This window comes from Artibeus jamaicensis, unplaced genomic scaffold, assembly GCF_021234435.1.
Source record: "Artibeus jamaicensis isolate MK-2021 breed Jamaican fruit bat unplaced genomic scaffold, CSHL_Jam_final scaffold_847, whole genome shotgun sequence".
NCBI lineage: Eukaryota > Metazoa > Chordata > Mammalia > Chiroptera > Phyllostomidae > Artibeus > Artibeus jamaicensis.
In genome coordinates, this window is record NW_026522057.1 from 28,982,118 (window position 1) to 29,000,122 (window position 18,005).

The 18,005-nt window shown below is 61.2% G+C and overlaps 1 protein-coding gene across 9 annotated transcripts in view; it reads right to left on the bottom strand.

Annotated features, from left to right (window-relative positions):
- The window catches only part of KCNAB2 (potassium voltage-gated channel subfamily A regulatory beta subunit 2), a 61,522-nt gene that overhangs the window by 12,478 nt on the left and 31,039 nt on the right, over positions 1–18,005 (bottom strand). For 6 of the 9 annotated variants that reach the window (XM_053660590.1, XM_053660587.1, XM_053660586.1 and 3 more), the window contains 3 exons: positions 7,170–7,213; positions 6,712–6,749; positions 2,046–2,125 (listed from right to left, as the gene is read on the bottom strand). In XM_053660590.1, coding sequence (XP_053516565.1) covers positions 2,046–2,125 — 80 coding nt within the window. In that variant the 5' untranslated portion in view covers positions 6,712–6,749; positions 7,170–7,213. Of the gene's footprint in view, positions 1–2,045; positions 2,126–6,711; positions 6,750–7,169; positions 7,214–10,625; positions 11,113–16,333; positions 16,552–18,005 lie in introns of those variants that run through there. The other 3 variants (XM_037154257.2, XM_053660585.1, XM_037154251.2) reach the window with 3 other exon arrangements.

Consider the following 18,005-nt stretch of genomic DNA (forward strand, 5'->3'; position numbering starts at 1 on the left):
GCCAGGGCTGGGTCTCCAGCAGGATGCTCCAGGGCATGCGTGTGTGCATGCGTGTGTGTGTTTGGGGGAGCTGGTCCTCGTTTCTTGCTTTTGAACAGGGGGAGACAGACGCCCCGCCGACCGCTGTCTGTGCCGTTTGGCATCACGTGGGGCCCCACGCCCAACTCGGGCCAGCCGGCGTCCCAGGCACTGCTCCAGCCCTGCTTGGTACTGCAGTGATGGACCTTTAAATTTTTAACTTTGAAGAACTTTTTGCTTGTAGCAAATGTTTCTGAGCACAAACAACCGAGGGAGCCTGATCCATACCCAGGGCTGCCTTCCAACTCTAAAAGCGCCTGAGTCATCCACTCGGAGATAATGGCTCTAGTCGGCAAGCGGTTTGGCACAGGCTCCGAAAGTTCTTTTGTTTATGGTCCACGCACACAGAGATGCACCTGCCCTGCTCCTTTGTTCCTCGGTCCCTCATGCGGGGGACAAAGGGTCAGGAGGGGAGAGAGAAAAGCAAGCTGCGGTCCTGGGGTGCAGGAGAGCAGACAGACAACCAAAGCCTGCTGCTTGCGTGGTATGGTTGGCACCGCCCAGCAGGGCACAGAAATCCTCCAGCCCTTTGGGAAGCGCCCAATTTAGTGTCAGCATGACAAGCAGGGGGACTCAGCATGCTCTGCAAATGGCACTGTGGTTAGCGAGAGGGACAGTGCCTGGCACAGCGCCTGGCTTCCCTGTGTGGGTGGCCGAGGGCGCTGAGGCATTGATGGGGGTGAGCAGGCGGGTTCAGAGGCCATTGCAGCGGAGGGCTCCAGGGGCCACGACCACCCACAGGAAGCTGCTCCCCGAGTCCTTAGCTTCTCCCAAGGGGCTTCGGAGAGGCAGGACCCAGTGTGCTTGTCCCCACCCTGGGTGCCCCTTAACGGGGGCGGGGGGAGTGAAGACAGTAACACAGTGATGCTGTTGTGGAATGCTGTGTGCCGGCCCGACGCAGGGGCTGGGCGGTCTGCAGCTGCCGGAGGCGGCCCCGAACTGCCCCTGGCATGCCCTCGTGGGCGGCCAAATCGCAGGAGTGGGGCGGGAACCGGCCAGGGTGCTGAGGATAGGGCAGGGCTGTGGGCGTGGCTCCCAAGTTGGCCTTCACCTCTGACCCTTCGGTGTTGCTCCTCCGCCTGGAAAGTATTTCTCTTGATGGGAAGCGGCTGCCAGTTTGGAGGGGCTGTGGTGTCAGGAGGGGCAGTGAGCTGCTACTGAGGGTTGGGGGGGCTTGGGGGTCCCAGTGGAGGCTCCCAGGACTGTCAGATTCTCAGACCCTGGGTCAGCACTGGAGCTTTGGGCCCCATTACGGATGGCAGGCAAGTAAGCAGGAGCAGAGGGAGGCAGGTGCAGCCAGCCAGCCAGCGGATGGGAACGCGGCTGGCCCCAGGCAGGAGGGACCAGAAGGAGCAGGGAAGAGGGCCAACAGATGACTTCACAAACAAAAGCTGACTTTTGGAAACCCGACACAGGAGAGTGGATGATTTGATTACAGTCGGTCTTTAAAGCTGAAGCCAGCAGCCTTGGCAGAAGAGGGCTTCTACATAATTGAGGAGAGAAGTTCACTGCCAAGGCGGGAAGTGCTTCCTGCTGTGCTCGGCTGGCCAGATCCCACTCTCCCCGGTCCAGAGGCCCTGATTCCCCACAGCCCTCACTGCACCAGCGAGACAGGAAGACATCGGTAGGCGGGGCTCCGATGCCGATGCAGGTCACGGGCTCAGCAGGAGAGCCTGGGGCAGCTTCATCTTGGCCCTCACCTAGCACAGCATCTTTGGCACAGAGGGATTTAGGCCACCTCCGTGTGGGGACACGTGGGGCATTTAGCAAGTGACCAGTGTCCAAATGTTTTGAGATTCTGGCCCATGCAAACAACACGTCCTGGAGCTACTTAGAGCTTAGACAAGCACACAGGGCGGGAGGCACATGCGTGAACCCTCTCGGGACGAAGGGCGCAGGCAGCAGAGCTCCGGCTCTGCCCGGGGAGCCGTGGCTGCGCCACTGTGACCGTGACAAAAGACACGTACTTGCCAGCTGCGTAGACTTCTGCTGTGTCGAAGAGGTTGATGCCGTTGTCGTAGGCCAAGGTCATGAGCTGCTCTGCCATCTGAAACGAGAAACCAGGGCTGCTCTCGGGTGGCACTGTCCTGGCAGCCGGGAAGCACCAAGAGGTTCAGGCCCTGCCCCGGGTCCCATCCTCTCCCCCGGAGGGATGGGCGCAGAGGCCATGCCCAGTAGTGGACCCCTAGAGAAGAAAGATGATGAATGAAGAGGCAGCTATGGGTTGTGACCTCCTTTGAGCAGGGACCCCTCTGTTGGGGCATCACAGGGCTTTGCACCTCTACTGGACTGAATAGTGTCCCTTCAAGCTCATGTCCACCCAGGACCTCAGCCTGTGACGTTAGGTGGACAGGGGGTCTTTGCAGATACAGTTAGTTAAATTAAGATGAGGTCACAATGCACGAGTGGACCCTGAATCCAGTCCGAGGGTGTCGTTGTACAAAGTCGTACACTCTCACAGGGAAGAGGCCACGTAGAGGCCAGGGAGGTACCAGGGTGCTGTGTCCTCCAAGGCCAAGGGTTGCCCAGGATGGCCAGCAGCCCCCAGAAGGACTGGGCAAGCAGGATGGGACCAGCCCCTTTGGAGCCTGGGCCGCAGTTCAGCCTTGCCAACACCTTGATCTTGAATTTCTGGCCTCGGCACTGAGAGGATGAACTTCTGTTGTTTTAATCCACTCCGTCTGTGGGGCTTTGGGACTGCAGACCGAGGACATCCACAGCCTATCACAGGAGTGCTGCAGACCTTGGCGGGACAGCTATTGTTCGAGCTACAGATAGAACAATGCGTCCTGTGGTCCTCGGTCCACACAGCCCTTCCCAGAAACTCCATGAGCGTGATGTTATCACTGTTTGCAGGCAGAGGAACTCCGTCTGCAGCTGGCATGCGGGCCTGGCCCGTGTCTCTCTGATTCTTGCAGGCAGGGCCTGGTGAATGGCCACTGACCGGGGGCAAGGATCAAGGAGCAGGGTGGTGGTTGGGGGGGGGGAACCTGCCTGCAATTGACAGCTCCCATCCCCCAGGAGAGAAGGGGCTCTGGACTCTGATTTTGCTCTGGATGGGGCAGATGTCCTGAGGGCCACAGATGCAAACTCCACCCCCCTGCTTCTCACAGCTCAGCTCAGAGCATCAAGCAAGCCCAGGGTGGGGTGAATAACACTTAAGCCCTCAAAAACTGCAGGACAGGAAGCCAGCTGGGCGAGGCTTCTGGGAGCTTCTCCCAGTACCACACTCAGAAGCCCCACCTGCCAGGCAGGTATAGAGAGTGAAGCTGGAGGCCGGTGTTGATCCCTGGGGCTGGGGGCTCAGTCACTGTCCCTGGGAAGGTGGCCCGGTACAAGCAGATCCCTTGGTTTTTCAAGCGAAGCCAAAATTCTGGGGTATTTTGGTGGCAGAATTTCTGATTTTCCAAAGTTGACAATGAGCCCTGAAGATTCTGGTACCAGGCAGGCCAAAGCTCACCCCCAATCTAAGCGGGAAAGCTCAGGGCATGTTAACGCCAACGGTGAGAAGTTTTCTGGAAACCACGTGCTGCTGAATAGCAGAAGCCAGGTCTGGGCAGCCACCAGCTGACCACATGGGGCTCCGTGAGCAGGCAGGTCAGCAGGCGGCCACGGAGGACGCCCGCCTCCTCTCACCTGCCCAGAAGGACGTGTGCAGGACCCTCGGATGCTGACGGATGGAAGGAGGAGGAGGGGCCCTGGGAGTTTTGGGGGCTGTGTCCTCTTCCTTTCCTTTCTCCGCTGTGATTGGGGCGTGCTTCCTCCTCTGGGGCTGCCGTGGGGACGCAAACTCTCCCCGGGGTGGCAGCCCCATCACATAGTCCCCAGGCTCCACGCTCTCTCACGGGCCTTCCCTCCGTGGTCGTTCAGACTCAACTTCCGCACACGTCTGCTCCCAGGGTGCAGTCTGTGTTTGTTTTGGAGCCTGTGTTTTGTGGCCAGTCCATTACTTCCGACGTCAGAGTCCCAGGAACTGGAGGCAGAAGGCGCTTCAGGAGCGATGGGGCCCCCTCACTGTCGTCACCACTGGGGGCCCAGGACTCCTATCTGCCCTGGTGCGGCTACCCCAGATCCCAGGCTGGAGGCCAGAGCTCTGTCCCCGAGGCCCCGAGTTCTTGAGGAGGGAATGAGGACAACCCCCCCCCTGGGCTGGTGGAGGGCTGAGTGTGATGATGATCAGTGTAAATTCTTGGCTCTGGATGGGGCGGGGGAGGGGCGAGGTTCTACCTGAGCAGCAGTGTGAGGTCACCGCAGGGGCAGTGGACCTGAGGCTGGAAACCTGACCTTGGCCACGGGACCTGAGCTTCGCTGACTGTCCGCCTCCTCTGCGGCGGGGTCCTCTGTGTCCAGCCCGTGGGGGCCTCCTTGCCTGGGATGACGGCCCCCCAGATGAGGGATGCTGTGACCCCACAGGACAGGGGAAGGAAGGCCTTTTCTCTTGGGGGCCGGAGAGTGAATATTCTAAGCTTTGTGGGCCAGATGGTCTCTGTGGCAGGCACTCAACTCGGCCCTGTCTCGTGAAAGAGCCACCGACACTGTGCGGGTGAGTGGGCGTGGCCGCTAAGACTTTACGGAAATGGGCTGTGGAATTCACAGCGACGGCGAGTCGGTCAGAGGTTCCGAGGGCTGGGGAGTTACCGAGTCCTGGGTTCAGAGCTTCTGTTTGGGGTGATCTGGGATAATCCGGGAGAAGGCCAGTGGTGAGGGTTGCTTAGCACAGACGATGTACTTAATGCCATTGAACGACACATACGCTTAACGACTGACGTGCTAGACTTTGTTATGCATATTTTTAACCGCACCAAAAAAATGGCCAAAATGGCAAATTTTATGTTTCATGCATTTCCTAAAAAAAGAAGAGGCTAAGAACATAAAAATAGCTGGGGGCTAGATTTGGCCCTCGGACCATCTCTGGCTGACGTAAGTGGAGTCCAGCCGCGGAACGCTCGTTTTCGACCAGTTTCTCGTTTCTGGACCTCCCTGGCACCTGGGCGCGGTGCCCGGCACACAGCAGGATCCTGTGCCTTCCTTCCACGGGGCCCATCGGGAATGCCCTTTGGGCAGAGGCCTCCAGGGGTTGGGGAGCCCACAGCTTCCTCCACAGCCTGGGGGGGGCCCTGCCTACTTGGAACACCCACCCGCTGGCTCAGCCCTGGCAGGCAGCCGCTGAAGCCCCACACTGGGCATTTCTCATTGGAAGGTGGCGAGGCAGGCCCCTTGTGTTTGACATATTGATTTTTCTGGACACTAACTGCAAGATTTAACACAGAAGTGCTGCTTGCTCCCACGCTTAATCATTGTCGCCGGCCAGGACCCTTGGGGACCCTGAATCTGTCATCTATTACATCCGCTGTCCGCCCAGCTTTTTGTCATCTGGACACGACTTCCAGTAGCGTCACACATGTCACTATGTCCCCGATGGAGGCGTGGCAGAGCAGCCGGGGCTGCCATCGGATGGTTAGTCAGTCCTCTCTGGGCTCGAGTATCTGTTGGTGAAAAAGTCACCTAGGTGGACGGTCACCACCAGCCACTGCTCTCTAGCTTCCCCACAGGGACCTGCCAGGCAGAGTGGCTCACACACGTGGAGATGAAGTCACCCCTCCCACAGCTCTTCCACCTGTGATGTCAGCAGCCCTGTCGAAGGGACAGGGGCAAGGCAGACAGGACTTGTTCCGGGGCCCGTGTGGGCTCTGGGGCTCCAGCTCCTCGTCTAAGTGCTCAGAACCAGCTGTGGTGACCGGAGGAGACAGCCCCCTGTGCCGCAGTGACTCCCACCTTCACCCCGAGATCACCCAGACCCAGACCCTCCCAGCGAGGGCAAAGGGCTCTCGAACCCACTGCTGCCCTAACAAGAAAGGGGAACGAAAACACAAATTAGAGGCAACTAGATTTTGACGGAAGCACAGATTTTGCTGTGAAACCTAACCCAGCGATCGCAGCTGGGTCTCCCGTGAAGCCACGTATTCATTTTGAAACGCAATCTTTCTGATGGTTAGTAGGGCAGATGGGAGGAGCTCGTGCAGGCGGCCGGAGCTCTACACCCACTCACTGTCCCCAAGTGCACAGCAGCCTGGGAACGTGGGGCCCCCTCCAGGACGGGCCCGGAGATGCTGGTGGTGCAGCGTCCCTGCAAGTACGTGAGCATGTGCAAGTACCCATGTGTGTGCAAGTACGGCAAGTGCCTGCTGGGCGCACAGCTGGCGGTGGCTGCGGGAACCGTGGAACAGGAGCCCCGTGGAGCGGAGACCAGCAGAGCCTGCGTCTCAGACACCTCAGCAGGCAGACACACGCTGAGGCTCCAGATTCACTCTGTGGGAGCAGCTTAGGACCTCGTTGGGCTTTGCACTTTGGAAAACCTGCACTCCCTGAGTTTTCCCGGCATGCAGCAGATGAGGAGGCAGGGTTTCTGGCACTTTAAAGTACTTGGAGAAGCCCCAAGCCATGCCCAGCTGCTAAGGGTGGCGTCTCGGCTGCAGCTCACCCTTCCCACTCAAGGCGGGGACAGGCCAGGGCACCCTGGGGAAACAGCCGGGAGCCTTGGCTTGGGGAAGCACCGTGTGGCTGGTGTCTTGAATGAACTTTACCGCCTGTCTGGAGGGGCCACCCTGGCCGGGGCCTGGGGCCCCGTCTTACCTCGTCAGTGATCTGGCCTCCAAAGGTCACCCATGTTCCTGGAAGGAGACACACAGCTCAAGTCAGAGAACTGCCCCAGGGGGCCTGACCCGCCCCTCCCTGGGGTGCTGGGCCTGAGGCTGCGGGGCGCCGAGCAGGAGCATCTGCCTGAAATAGAGTGAGGATGGGCAGGCCCTCTCTCTCGATGGTGGTGTGTGTGTGTGTTGGGGCGCACAGTGTGCACCGTGCATGGAACCGTAGGGTCATCGTGACCCAGGAACGGGGCTCACATCTTGAGAAAGGGAAGAGGCTGTATCTCCTCCACCCACTTCCCTCTCCTAGGCACCCCTCCTGTTACCATGGTCACAGGCCCCACTGATCCTGGCTCTGGGGACAGCCCCCTCCCCACCCCACTCCCCAGGCCTTCCACAGCCCCTGCTTCCCTGGGTTTCTCTGGACCACGGGGCCCCCACACTCACCGAGCCCCAGGCAGGAGACCCGCAGGCCGGACTTCCCCAGGTTCCTGTAAAGTGAGCACTCTGTGAGTTCTCCGTGGTCAGCATGGACCTACCGGCCGGGCTCGGCCCCCACGGTTCCCAAGGCCAGCTCCGGGAGCCGCGCCCCTCACCCCAAGCCAATGCTGTTTCGAGGCCCTGAAGGTGAGGGGGGCCTTCAGAGAAGCCTGCAGCTCGCTTGCCCCAGAAGTAGGGGCGACTGCCGCCCCTCCCCACACACCTGGGCTCAGCCACGGTGCTGGGGGCCAGGTGGGGCCACCTCAGAGGGAGTAGCCGTTTCCCGGCTGAAACGAGACTGGTTCAAACTCGTGGTATGGGCTGTGGGCGTCCTGACCACTCCCCTCATTCAGTTTCTTGTCACCTGTGATTTTGAGCATTTTGCCTCCTGGTCTCGGAGCAGCGGAGCAGAGGTTGGCCCCACGTCACGGGCCACGTAGCCCAGGGGCCTGTCCCTCTGTGCTAGGAGCGGGGTGGGGGCTCCATGGTGGGTGCCGGTTCCTGTGCTGAGCCCCAGCCTCTGTGTGACCCCCAGCCAGGGCCACTGAAGGGACAAGGTCCAGACACCCCAGCGGCCAGGGGACTTTCCCCAAAGGAGGACGCATCGCGGCTGGTTTCTCTCTTGGGGAGGCAGGTGGACCGGGCCGAGGCCCTGAGGCCAGAGCTGGTTTCAAACCCGCCAAGTACCTCTGGGCCTGCCAGGTGCCCCCTGGTGCCCGCCCTGGGGTGGGTGCCTCTCAGCGACGTGCGGTGAGGCAGCGCAGGTGCCTGGGGCAGGCACTGGCTCTGCAGGTGCCATTTCCAAGGCAGACAGCACAGAACGAGGGACGGCGGCCTCACACGGAAACGACAGACAAACCAGACAGGCTCTAACTGGGAGGGGCTCACGAGCGATGGTAGTGTCCCGTTGTCTTTCCCCTTGTAAATCAGTGAAATGACCTAATGGTGCCTCAGTGTGGCTTGGACGGTCCCACCCAGGACAGCCTGCGTCTGTGACTGCCGGACGGAGAGCCTGGGCCTCATCACCGGCACACTCGATCGCGCCAGGTGTGTTCACAGCTGCGGGAACTCCCCGCGGCAGCTGGACAGTCCCGGGGCTGAGGCGTCAGAACCTTGCTTGTAAGCGGTCTGCTAACGGGGCGGAGAGAACGGGGAGGTTCCCCTCGGCGGTTCCCAACAGTGTGGGGGTCGCAGACCCCTCAGAGAAAGCCCTTCCCTGGACGTTCTTTTCGATGCCCCAGTGTTCACGAAGCCCGGGGCTCCTGGTCTAGACAAATCCAGGTGCTGGACTGGGACTTCGAGCCAGAACCTGGGGCTCGAAGCAGCTTTCTGGGGACGAGCAGCTTTAGCAACAGACAGGTGAGGACACAGGACAGGGGCTGAGCCCACCTGGCCTCTCGCCCACCAGCTGGGCTGAGTTTCTCCCCCCCTACACCCTGCAGGCCGGGGCAGCACCCAGCGCCGTGGCCCCCCCGCTGCTCCTCCACCCGCTGCCCCTGGGGACGACACAGAAAAACGAGGGTGCCGTGTATGCCACAATTATCCCACGCAGGTTTTCCCCACTAACATGATGGTATTTGCTCTGCCATCTGCTGCCGCCAGGCCCGGGGAGAAGAAATGCGAAGGGACAGGGTGTCTCTGGGCGGCAAGCTCACTGCCCCGTGGGGGCGGGGCTCTCGTCCAGTCGCAGCCCCATCTGGCCCAGGGCTGGAGAGACGCGGCTGCTGAGGACTTTCAGGACCGAAACGTCATTTCCTACAGATTTTTCTCCCCTAGTTAGGACTTGACGCAACGAAAAAGTCCTTGGCTATGTCTCTAAACCCCAATAATGTCAGTCTTCGTGAATGCAGCTCTCCTGCGGTCTGTGAAGGTGGGAAGGAGGGCCCGTGGACTTCGCCTTGCAGGGAAAAGCGTGAGGGCCTGCTGCTGGACACCCCAGCGCCGCTACACACGCCCCCGAGACTCTGGGCAGGTGCAGACCCTTCGGCCGTCTGGGCCGAGGACCGACACTGGGTCAGGTGACGGAAATCGGCGTGGCTTTGATGAGCTGGGTTGATGAAGTGAGCAGGATGTTTCCCGCTCCAGGTGGGCTGGCCGCCCGTTACCAGGTAGGCCGGTTCTCAGACTCCAGGCTCCCGGAGGCTGGGCCTGGGTCTCGGGGTCTTCTTCGGATGGCAGCGGTCTGGGGCGGGGCTCCAGGAGTTTAACGAAGGATGGCTCCTCCCCTCACCGACCACCTTGGCCTCCCGCACCCTTCGCCCTGAGCCTGTCTCGGGCCCTCTGGCAAGAATGTGATCCCGGGTGCTGGTCACACACCTTCGGCTCCCTTATACTGACAGGTGTGGCGGAGGCCTGGCTGTGGGTCACAGCACCAGGAAGGGCCAGCATCCTGAGGAGAGGGCAGAGTGGGGGTAGATTTGGGCCAGCCCCCTACAGGCCTGCCTGCACCCTGGCTGGGGCCCTGGGACAATGACTGGGGAGCAGTGGTCGTGAGGCAGGAAACAGTTTCCTGACAAACCCGGGAGCCAGGGGCCCGGCCCAGCTTTTCCAGCGTGGGCAGATGGTTTGCTGTGAAGAGCCCCTTTTCCCCAGAAACACCGTTCTCGAAGCAACAAGGGCTGTGGGCACAGGAAGACCCTGGGGAGTAAGGAAAGCCAGACTCCCAGCAGGGCGCCCCGTGACCCTGCCCCCAGTGGCCCTTCATACAAGGCTGGACCCCCGTTTCCACCAGCCCAACCCACTGAGCATCTGGGCGGGGCCCAGGGTGGAGATGCAAGGGACAGCAGGGGGTCCCTGCCCCCTGCCCCTCTCTCCACGTGCAAGACACAGTGAGATGCCCTGGTGCCCTGAGCCCAAGTGCAGGGACGCGTGACAGCCTGTGTCATCCTCACGTGTAGCTGAGCATCGGCGGGACGCTCCAGGGACAGCTCTGGGCCCCACAGGAGCCTGGCCTGGGGTCTGGCTTGGGCTAGAGGGGAAGGTGAATGCCGTCCACGGTTCACCCTGCAGCCTCGCTGCGAAGACATCCGACCACCCTCGGGGCAGCTTCTGGGGCCCTGTGCGCCCAGGGGGAGGGCAGGGGCCTGTGGCCAGTTCCCGGGGTTCCCGGGAAGAGGAGGCACCCCAGAGCCGATGTCGGGGGCTTGGCTCTTGTAACCCCCCACCCCAAACAGAAACAAACAGGCAGAAGGAGGGGAAGCCATCACATCCTTTCTCCCTCTGCCTGCAGTCTCGAAGAAACTTGGGGTGACCCCGAGCCTCGATTTTAGCTCTCGCCCTGCCTGCCGAGGCTAGAAAAAGCCCCTTCCTGCCTTGCAGCTCAAAAACTGCCCAAGCCCAAAGGGATCTGCAGGTTTTACAGGCTTCCGGGAGGGGGAGGGGAAAGGCAACCCCCCGCCCAGCAAAGCCGTCTAAGCCTCCTACCTATATTTCATCCCCTGCTGCTTCACGCTGGCGTCACCGGCGCTCGGGTGGCTCTGCACCGACAGCTGTCCCAGGCTCCGGGCCACCATGGCCACAGCGCGGAAGCGGCCGCGGGTGCCCAGGCTGGGGCTGCCGGCAGACGGCCGGCCTAGCCGCTCGTCGGGGCCCCGGGCCTTGAGGCCGTGCTCGGAGCACGCGAAGGACACCTGCATGCTGCGTGGGGGGCTGACCGGCACTCGGCTTCCGGGCTGGGGCCCCCTCCTCCGGGCTCCGCAGTCATCTGCCCCTTTCCCGCCCGCCCGACAGGACTGTATCCCAGAAGGCGGAAGGGCTGCGAGGTCTTCCTTCAGGAGACTGGGCTTCTAAAGCCAACGACGGAGAAAAGCCGTTGCAGCCTCTCGGGCGAGAGAATCGAATTTCCAGAAACGTGCTGGAGGAGATTGCCTCAGAGGGAACTCGGCAAGTGCTGCTCTCTGCCCCCTCTCACCCCTTCCTCGTGTCTGGGGTCCCTCCACTGCCCCCAACTGGTCTGGCTCTGGCTGCCGGCCCCCAGCAGTGTCCAGCAGGGCTGGGCTGCCCCTGACTCCTGACCAATGAGCGACATGGTGGCCTCTGACGGGAGAAGGAGGGAGGGCCCGGGGTTTTGGGGAGCAGCTGCTCTTCCAGGCTTCCCTGGGTCTCTCGGAGGCTGCCTGGTTTGGCCTCCTGGGGCTGTGCACCGTGGGCTGCTGGGTCTCCCACCGGGTCAGTGAGGTGACTGATGGGAGGCTCAGGGGGCGCCCGGTGAGTCATTAACGAGGTGGTTTGCACAAGCCGCTGCCCTGGCGGGTCACCGGGGGTGGCACCGGCTGCTCGGTCAGGACACAGAGCTGCCGGTGGCCATGAACGGCTGGGCTCCCAGGCTGTGGCTCTGGCTGGCCCCACCTGCTTGTGGGTCTTGCCCAGGAAAATGCGGCTTCCACTGGGGCTTGGCACAAGGAGAAGCCAGAGTGTCGGAGGAAGGGCCACTCTGTCTAAATGACAGTGACTCGGGGGTCAGGGACCAGAGACCTGAGAAGTTCTAGCACTTACACAGGACTCAGCTTGCCACAGGTGCTCAACGAATACTTCTAGAATGAACGAACCAGTGAACAAAGACCCTCTACTCCACACTCCTTTCCCCCACTCGTGGCTCATGGGGTTTTCTGAAACCCAGAGAGAAGTCCGAGTTGGCAGGAAGGGCTTGGCTCTCCGGCCCCCAGGGCAACACTCTTGCCCTCCAGGGCGGGCCCTTGCCAAAGCTGACTGCCCCCTGGGGGGCAGGGCTGCCAGGCAGACGGGGTGGGCAGGGGGTTTGTGAGGGCTTCCCAGAGTTTGTCACTTTCCATTCGCCTGAAACCGGGGTCACGATTCCCGACACTCTTAGAAAGTCACAAGAATTAACAGGGGTGGAAAGCAGAAAGTTGAACCCCTTGACTTGAACTTGCCACAGTGAAATGTCACCCCTAGAATTCTAGTCTCCCCTTTGACGTGTGTTCAGGTGGAGAGGGGGGCGAGTCCTGGCTGGAAATGGGCCTCAGGCGGAAGCACTGAGCGTGGGTGTTCGGTTTTAACCTACAGCCGATTTCTGGGTTCTTTTCCTGCCCCACTGGGACCTGCTATTGTTAAAGCAAAGCAGCCAGTTGCTGCTGTGATTCATCAGAGGCGCAGCCACCACACTTAGAAGCTCTGTGTCCTCGAAACGCCACTAAAGTCAGCCTCCTGGAACACAAGCTTCTGCCTCAGCTCCCTGGGACCCCCACCCCCAGGCGACCAGGACGGCACGCTGAGAGGGAAAGCCGAGGTGAGGGCAGGCTCACAGCAGGAGGGGACGGACACCCTCGCTGCACAGACTGTGCCGATCAAGAGTGAGGATGTGCGGCTGTGCCTGGCAGGGCCGGTGCCCCGCTGCACCAGCAAGGCCGCCCTGACCGTGCTGAATGGCAGATGGTTTGCACCCAAAGCTGCCCTTCTGCAGAGGAGGAGGGGTGGATGCTGACAAGTCGGGGGCTGTCCCAAGCAGCACTGGCCTGGGAGGCCCTTGGCCCCTGACGTTTCTAAGAGCAGAGGGCGGCAGACTGGCGGACTTACTGGAGGAGGTGCCGTCTGGTGGGTAAGAGTGGAAGGGAGACACCTCAGGGCTGCGGGCTGTGGCTTCCTCTAGCCCACACCCCAGTCAGGTCCAGTGCCACCAGCCTGAAAAGGCGATGGTGGCCTTATTTGGAATGGGGGTCTTAGCAGATGGCCATAATGCCATGACTGGTGTCCCTGCAGAGAGAGACCCAGGGACAGACCTGCACAAGAGGGAAGCGGCCATGTGAAGTTGGAGGCAGAGGCCGGAGGGGCGCGTGTGGAAGACGAGGAACACCAGGGACCACCGGTGCCCACCAGCAGCTGGGAGCGCCTTCGGGGGGGACTAGGCCCTGCCTGCGCCTGGGTTTCAGACCTCTGGCCTCTGGACAGTAGAGAATACCCTGATGTCGTCTTAAGTCACTGTCCACGTAGCCCTTTATTACAGCTGCCCAGGGCTGCTCAGGGCCATGGGCCCAGGCTCACAGGACTTAGAATGTTCCGGGTGCTGGGAACAGACCAGGGCCCTGCTCTCAGTGGGGTGCAAAAGGACAAAAGACAAGGGGAGAGAGATGGTGGTAGGGGTGTGGCGGCCCATGAGTCAGGACAGTGGGTGTGGAATGGCTCTCTGGGCATTTATGTGGCGCAGGTGGTCGGGAAAGTGTCTTCAAAGACGGAGGTGCCACTGGCAGGGGTGAGCAGCCATGCGGACATCCAGGCAGAGGGAGCAGAGTGGGTGACGGGCCTGAGGACGGAATGGGCTGGAGCTCCTGGGGAGGAGGGAGGGGGTCCCGGCTGGAATCGGAGGCGGATGTGGGCCAGGCAGGGCCTCGCGGGGAGCAGGGGAGGGACAAGGTCTGGTGTCTGCAGGTCCCTGCCTCCAGCCACCATCTGAGGCCACGACTCTGGGCTCTCCATCACTAGGGGCAGGTGGGGGGCACAGGGCGGGGCAGCTTCCACGGGGGCCGTGTGGGTTTAAGTATTCAGTGCATTTATTTTAAACAGCAAGGCTTGGGGACGGTTAAAAAATGGGGGGCAGTAACAAAAAAGCTTTTCCCGGCTGTGGGGCTCCGGTCAGCTGATAAAGCAAGCACCGGGGCCCGCGGTGTCTCCCTGCTCTGCCAAGCCACACTTGTCTAGAGGTGCTGTCTTTGTTACATTTAAGAGCAAGTTCAACTGAGTCCTGGCCCAGTCGCTGACAGGGACTGGCAACTGTGGGACGGCTTTTATCTGGGATCTTTAATAACAGGGGGGCTGCCCTGTTTCCAGATAACCAACCCCCCTGCTGCAGCAAGGTGGAGTCTGCCTGAGAGAGATGGGCTCCCCCTGCAAACCCGAGGGATAAGTTTCGGCTTGACCAGCACTAAACGCGGGCGGTGCTCGGGTTAGCGCTGCACCCCCGCAGCAGCTCCCCCAGGGCCTTTGGTACCCCCCCCCCCGGGAGTTCCACCTGCTCCGGATGCGGCAGATTGTCCTCGGGGTGCTGGGCAAGTAGCAGGTTTGTCCCCATCCCCCATGTTAGTTTCTGGGGGCTCCTATGACCACGGGCTGCCAGCCAGGGGTGCTTCAAACAGCAGAAGTGGGTTCTCTCCCAGTTCTGGAGGCCGGAAGTCTGCAATCGGGGTGTGGCAGGGTCGAGCTCTCTCTGAGGGCTCTGGGGGAAGGCTCCTTCCGCCGCTCCCAGCTCCAGGGTCATGTCACTCCAGCCTCCCCCTCCACCGTCACATGGCCTCTTCCCTGTGTGTCCCCACATGACTTTCTTATAAGGACACAGGTCCCTGGGACCTAGGGCCCACCCATCTCCAGAATGACCTCGTCCCAAGTCATTGCATCCACAACGGTCCCGTTTCCCAATATGCCACAGTCTGCTGGGCAGACATGAAATTTCGGGGGACAAGATCCACTTCAGGGCGCCCATGATCACAGGTTGTGTCTACAGGGGGGGAGCTGGGGTCTCCCAGGGGGCGAGGGATGAGCTCTGGCTGCCCTGCGCGGTCCCGACTGCCCCCGCTCTCTCCTTGCGGCCCAACCCCGGGCCTTCTCTTCCTTCCTGAGTCATGACCCTGTCCTTTGGCCTGGAAAGTTCTTCCCCACATGTTCAAATGTCCCCCTTTAGATGGTGCGGGTCCCAGCTGCCCCTGGCCTCCCTGTCACCTGCTTCTTTCTGCCTACCCCCTCCCCACCCAGGATGTTCTTGAGGCCTCTGGCTGGCACTCTGGAGCCAGGGAGACCTTCTGTAAACATTTTCTGAATTAATGAAAAGCCTCGATGCCTAGCCAAAGGCAGAAAGCCTCGGAGTCTCACCCTGCCCCCCACCCCCCTTGAGAAGTCCCCACCAGGCTAGGAACGCCCTGCAGCCTGGCCAGGTGACCCTTGGTCCCTCCCTCGCAGCCGGATTCGGAGCACAAAGCCTTTAGAATCCTGCCACCTAACGGGCTCCTTGTGGAAGTGTTTCCATTTCTTTAAACCACAGCCGAGTGCTCAGACGCTGAGCCGAAGGCCCAGACACTTTGTCCCCAGGAGATTGTATGATGGTCCACAGCCAGTCCGTGCTCCACTCTGCACAGACCAGCCAGGTAACTAACCCCTGGGCTGGGGCTGGGCAGGGACCAGAGGTCACACAGGCCACCCACTGAAATCTGAAGGTCACATAAACAGCCAATAACTTTTTAGTGTGTGTCCCAAATTTCTCATGGGACACACTTATGCTAGACTAAAAGTTTGCTGTTTATTTGAAATTCAGGTGTCAGTGGGCACCCTGTATTTGTTGTATTTGCTGAACCTGGCAAGGGCACACAGATTGGGCAGGGAGGGTCTATCCCCTGGCCAACTGGCTCTGGCCAGGGCTTGTGCCTGGGCGGCGCGGGGCTATAGCCACACGCAGGCGATTTCGAAGGGAAAAGACGAGCCCTGGCAGCTCTGGCGGCTCCCTGAGGCCGCAGAAGCGAAAGCGGGTGCGCTGTCCCGGGTGCTGATCTCGAGGCCGGGAGAGCCACGCAGACTGTCCTCCTGAGGTTCCGAATAGCCCCACCTGCCTGTCGCCCGGAGAACACAGGTTCGCCTCCTCCGCAGCCTTTGCCCACGGCGGTTACAGGTGCAGTGGCAGCAACCGACCCAGAGGCCGCCCGGAGAACACCACGTCCCACAGGGGAGAGCCCAGACGAAGGGCCAAACGCAGGGAGCCCACCCTCACCCCAGCAGCCACCCTGGTGTCCGGTGCCCGGACAGATTTGTCGTTCGAGAAGACGAATTAAGCTTTCGCACTGACCCCTGTGCCACCAACCTCTGCTGATCACTTTGGGCCAACAATGTCACGAGAAGAAAAGAAAGAGCGCATCCACCCCTTCCGCAGTGTTTTTGCCAGAAAACTTTCTCTTTTCACGCAGAATGTACCAAACTCAACGGCGCTCATCTCTGGAGGACAGGACCATGCAGGCTTCCGCTCTTCCCTTCACACGTATCTGTGTGGCTGGGACTTTTAACACGACATAGCGACCCTGACATACAATGCAGTTGCCGACCAGATCTCTGGGGCTGCAGCCCTCTCGCCAGACCTGCCTCCGGCCGCACCTGCCTCCGGTGGCGTCCCAGGCACTTCCCACTGGCCCGCCGGCCCTTACCGGTACTTCATGCCTGTGCGCCGGGCGGTGCAGCCGTCCAGGGAGAGGCCGTGCATGCGGAGGAAGCTCTCCATGTTCCTGGCCTGGGCGGCTGCCCGCACCTCCCGTAGCCGCTGCAGCTCCAGCGTGTCGGTCTGGCGGACGGGGTGCAGGGCCCAGTCGGAGTGACACCTGCTGCTCACACTCCGCAGGCTCTCGCTGTACGTCATGGACAGCATGGTGCCACCCGGGAGCCACCACTGTCCGGACGGGAAAGGCCAAGTGGCGATGGGTCAGAGAGCGCACTGCTGTTCCCACGGCCCAAGCTGGACTCTGGCCCCGGGGCAGCTGCAGAGACACATCCTCCAATGAGAGCGGCCTGGCCCCTGGATGTAAACACCTCTTGGCACCAGATTCTCAGCTATTAAGGCTGCACCAGGCTGGGGACTCTGGCTAAGACCCCCCCCTTCCCGCCCTGCACCGCGAGCCAAGCACAGGCGAGGCTACATTCCAGGCGGCAGAACTCGAGGTGCTCGCGGTGAAAACAGGGGTACGGAGAGCATGCAGACAGCATGAGCCCCAAAGCCGAAGGCACGTCGGCACAGCGCCCCCTGGAGGTGTTACCGGGTAAGACCAGGGAAAGGGATATGCTTGGGAGGCACACCTGTCGCTGAGCAAATGCCAGTGTGACTATGCCAGGTGACCTCACCCTACCACAAGCCTTGTCAAGGGAAAGCCACCCCCACAAGCACTCCAGACTTGGGGATGTCTTGGGCTCCAGGCTCTGTGATCACTAAGTATGTCCCAGTCCACGAATTCCTACACAGGAAGATTGACTGAGCGGATGCCTTAAGGAGGAGTGATGGGGGATGGGTTCAGTAGGGAAATTGCAAAGCTTAGACTTGAAGAGCCACTGCCACACGGTCACCCCAAATGACGATGACGTTCCCTCAGAAACCAAAGACAGCACAAATGTCCGCCAGCAGGAGGCTGGGCCCGTGCGTGAGAGCCCACCAGTCACACTGGAGCTCACGCAGCCTTCGAGGGCCGGGCGTCTGTACGCGACGACATGCAGTGAGTCCTGAGACAGCGGTTCAGGCCACGGAAGGAGCGTGTGTGTGGAAGGTGAACGCTCGTGGGAGCTCGCGGACACAGCAGGTGAATCGGGGCAGGGCTGGCTGCAGCCGCAGGCACGCTTCCCGAAAACCGGGGCCCACGCCGGGCCCAGCTGGGCCCAGATCAATAGCCATTAGCTTTCAAGACAGTGCCCAGGAAAAAGCACCCAGGTCTGGTTGGACTGCGGAAGTGCAGCCGAGGCCCCGGGGCTGGGACGGCGAGAGGCTGTGTGCCGAGGTTCTGGACAGGGCAGCGCCGTCACCCATCAGTGAGGTGTGAGACAGGACCCCAGCTATGGTGAGCACCGTGGGACCTAAAATGCACAAAGCAGGGTGCAGAGCACAGGGGCCGGCGGGCAGGACAGGCCTCTCGAGAGAGTGCACATGAGCACGGGTGTGGATGATGCCGGGCAGCTGTGCAGGTGCCAAATATCACCAGAAAATGTCTGCCAGGAGGCTGTGCAGACGGAACAATTGCCCCGTCTCGTAGAGAACACAGGTGCCCAATGCGCCGAGTGCAGGGTGGGGTGTGGCCAGGGCTTAGCCCACAGGAGGCAAACCCAAGGCCGAATCGGGCC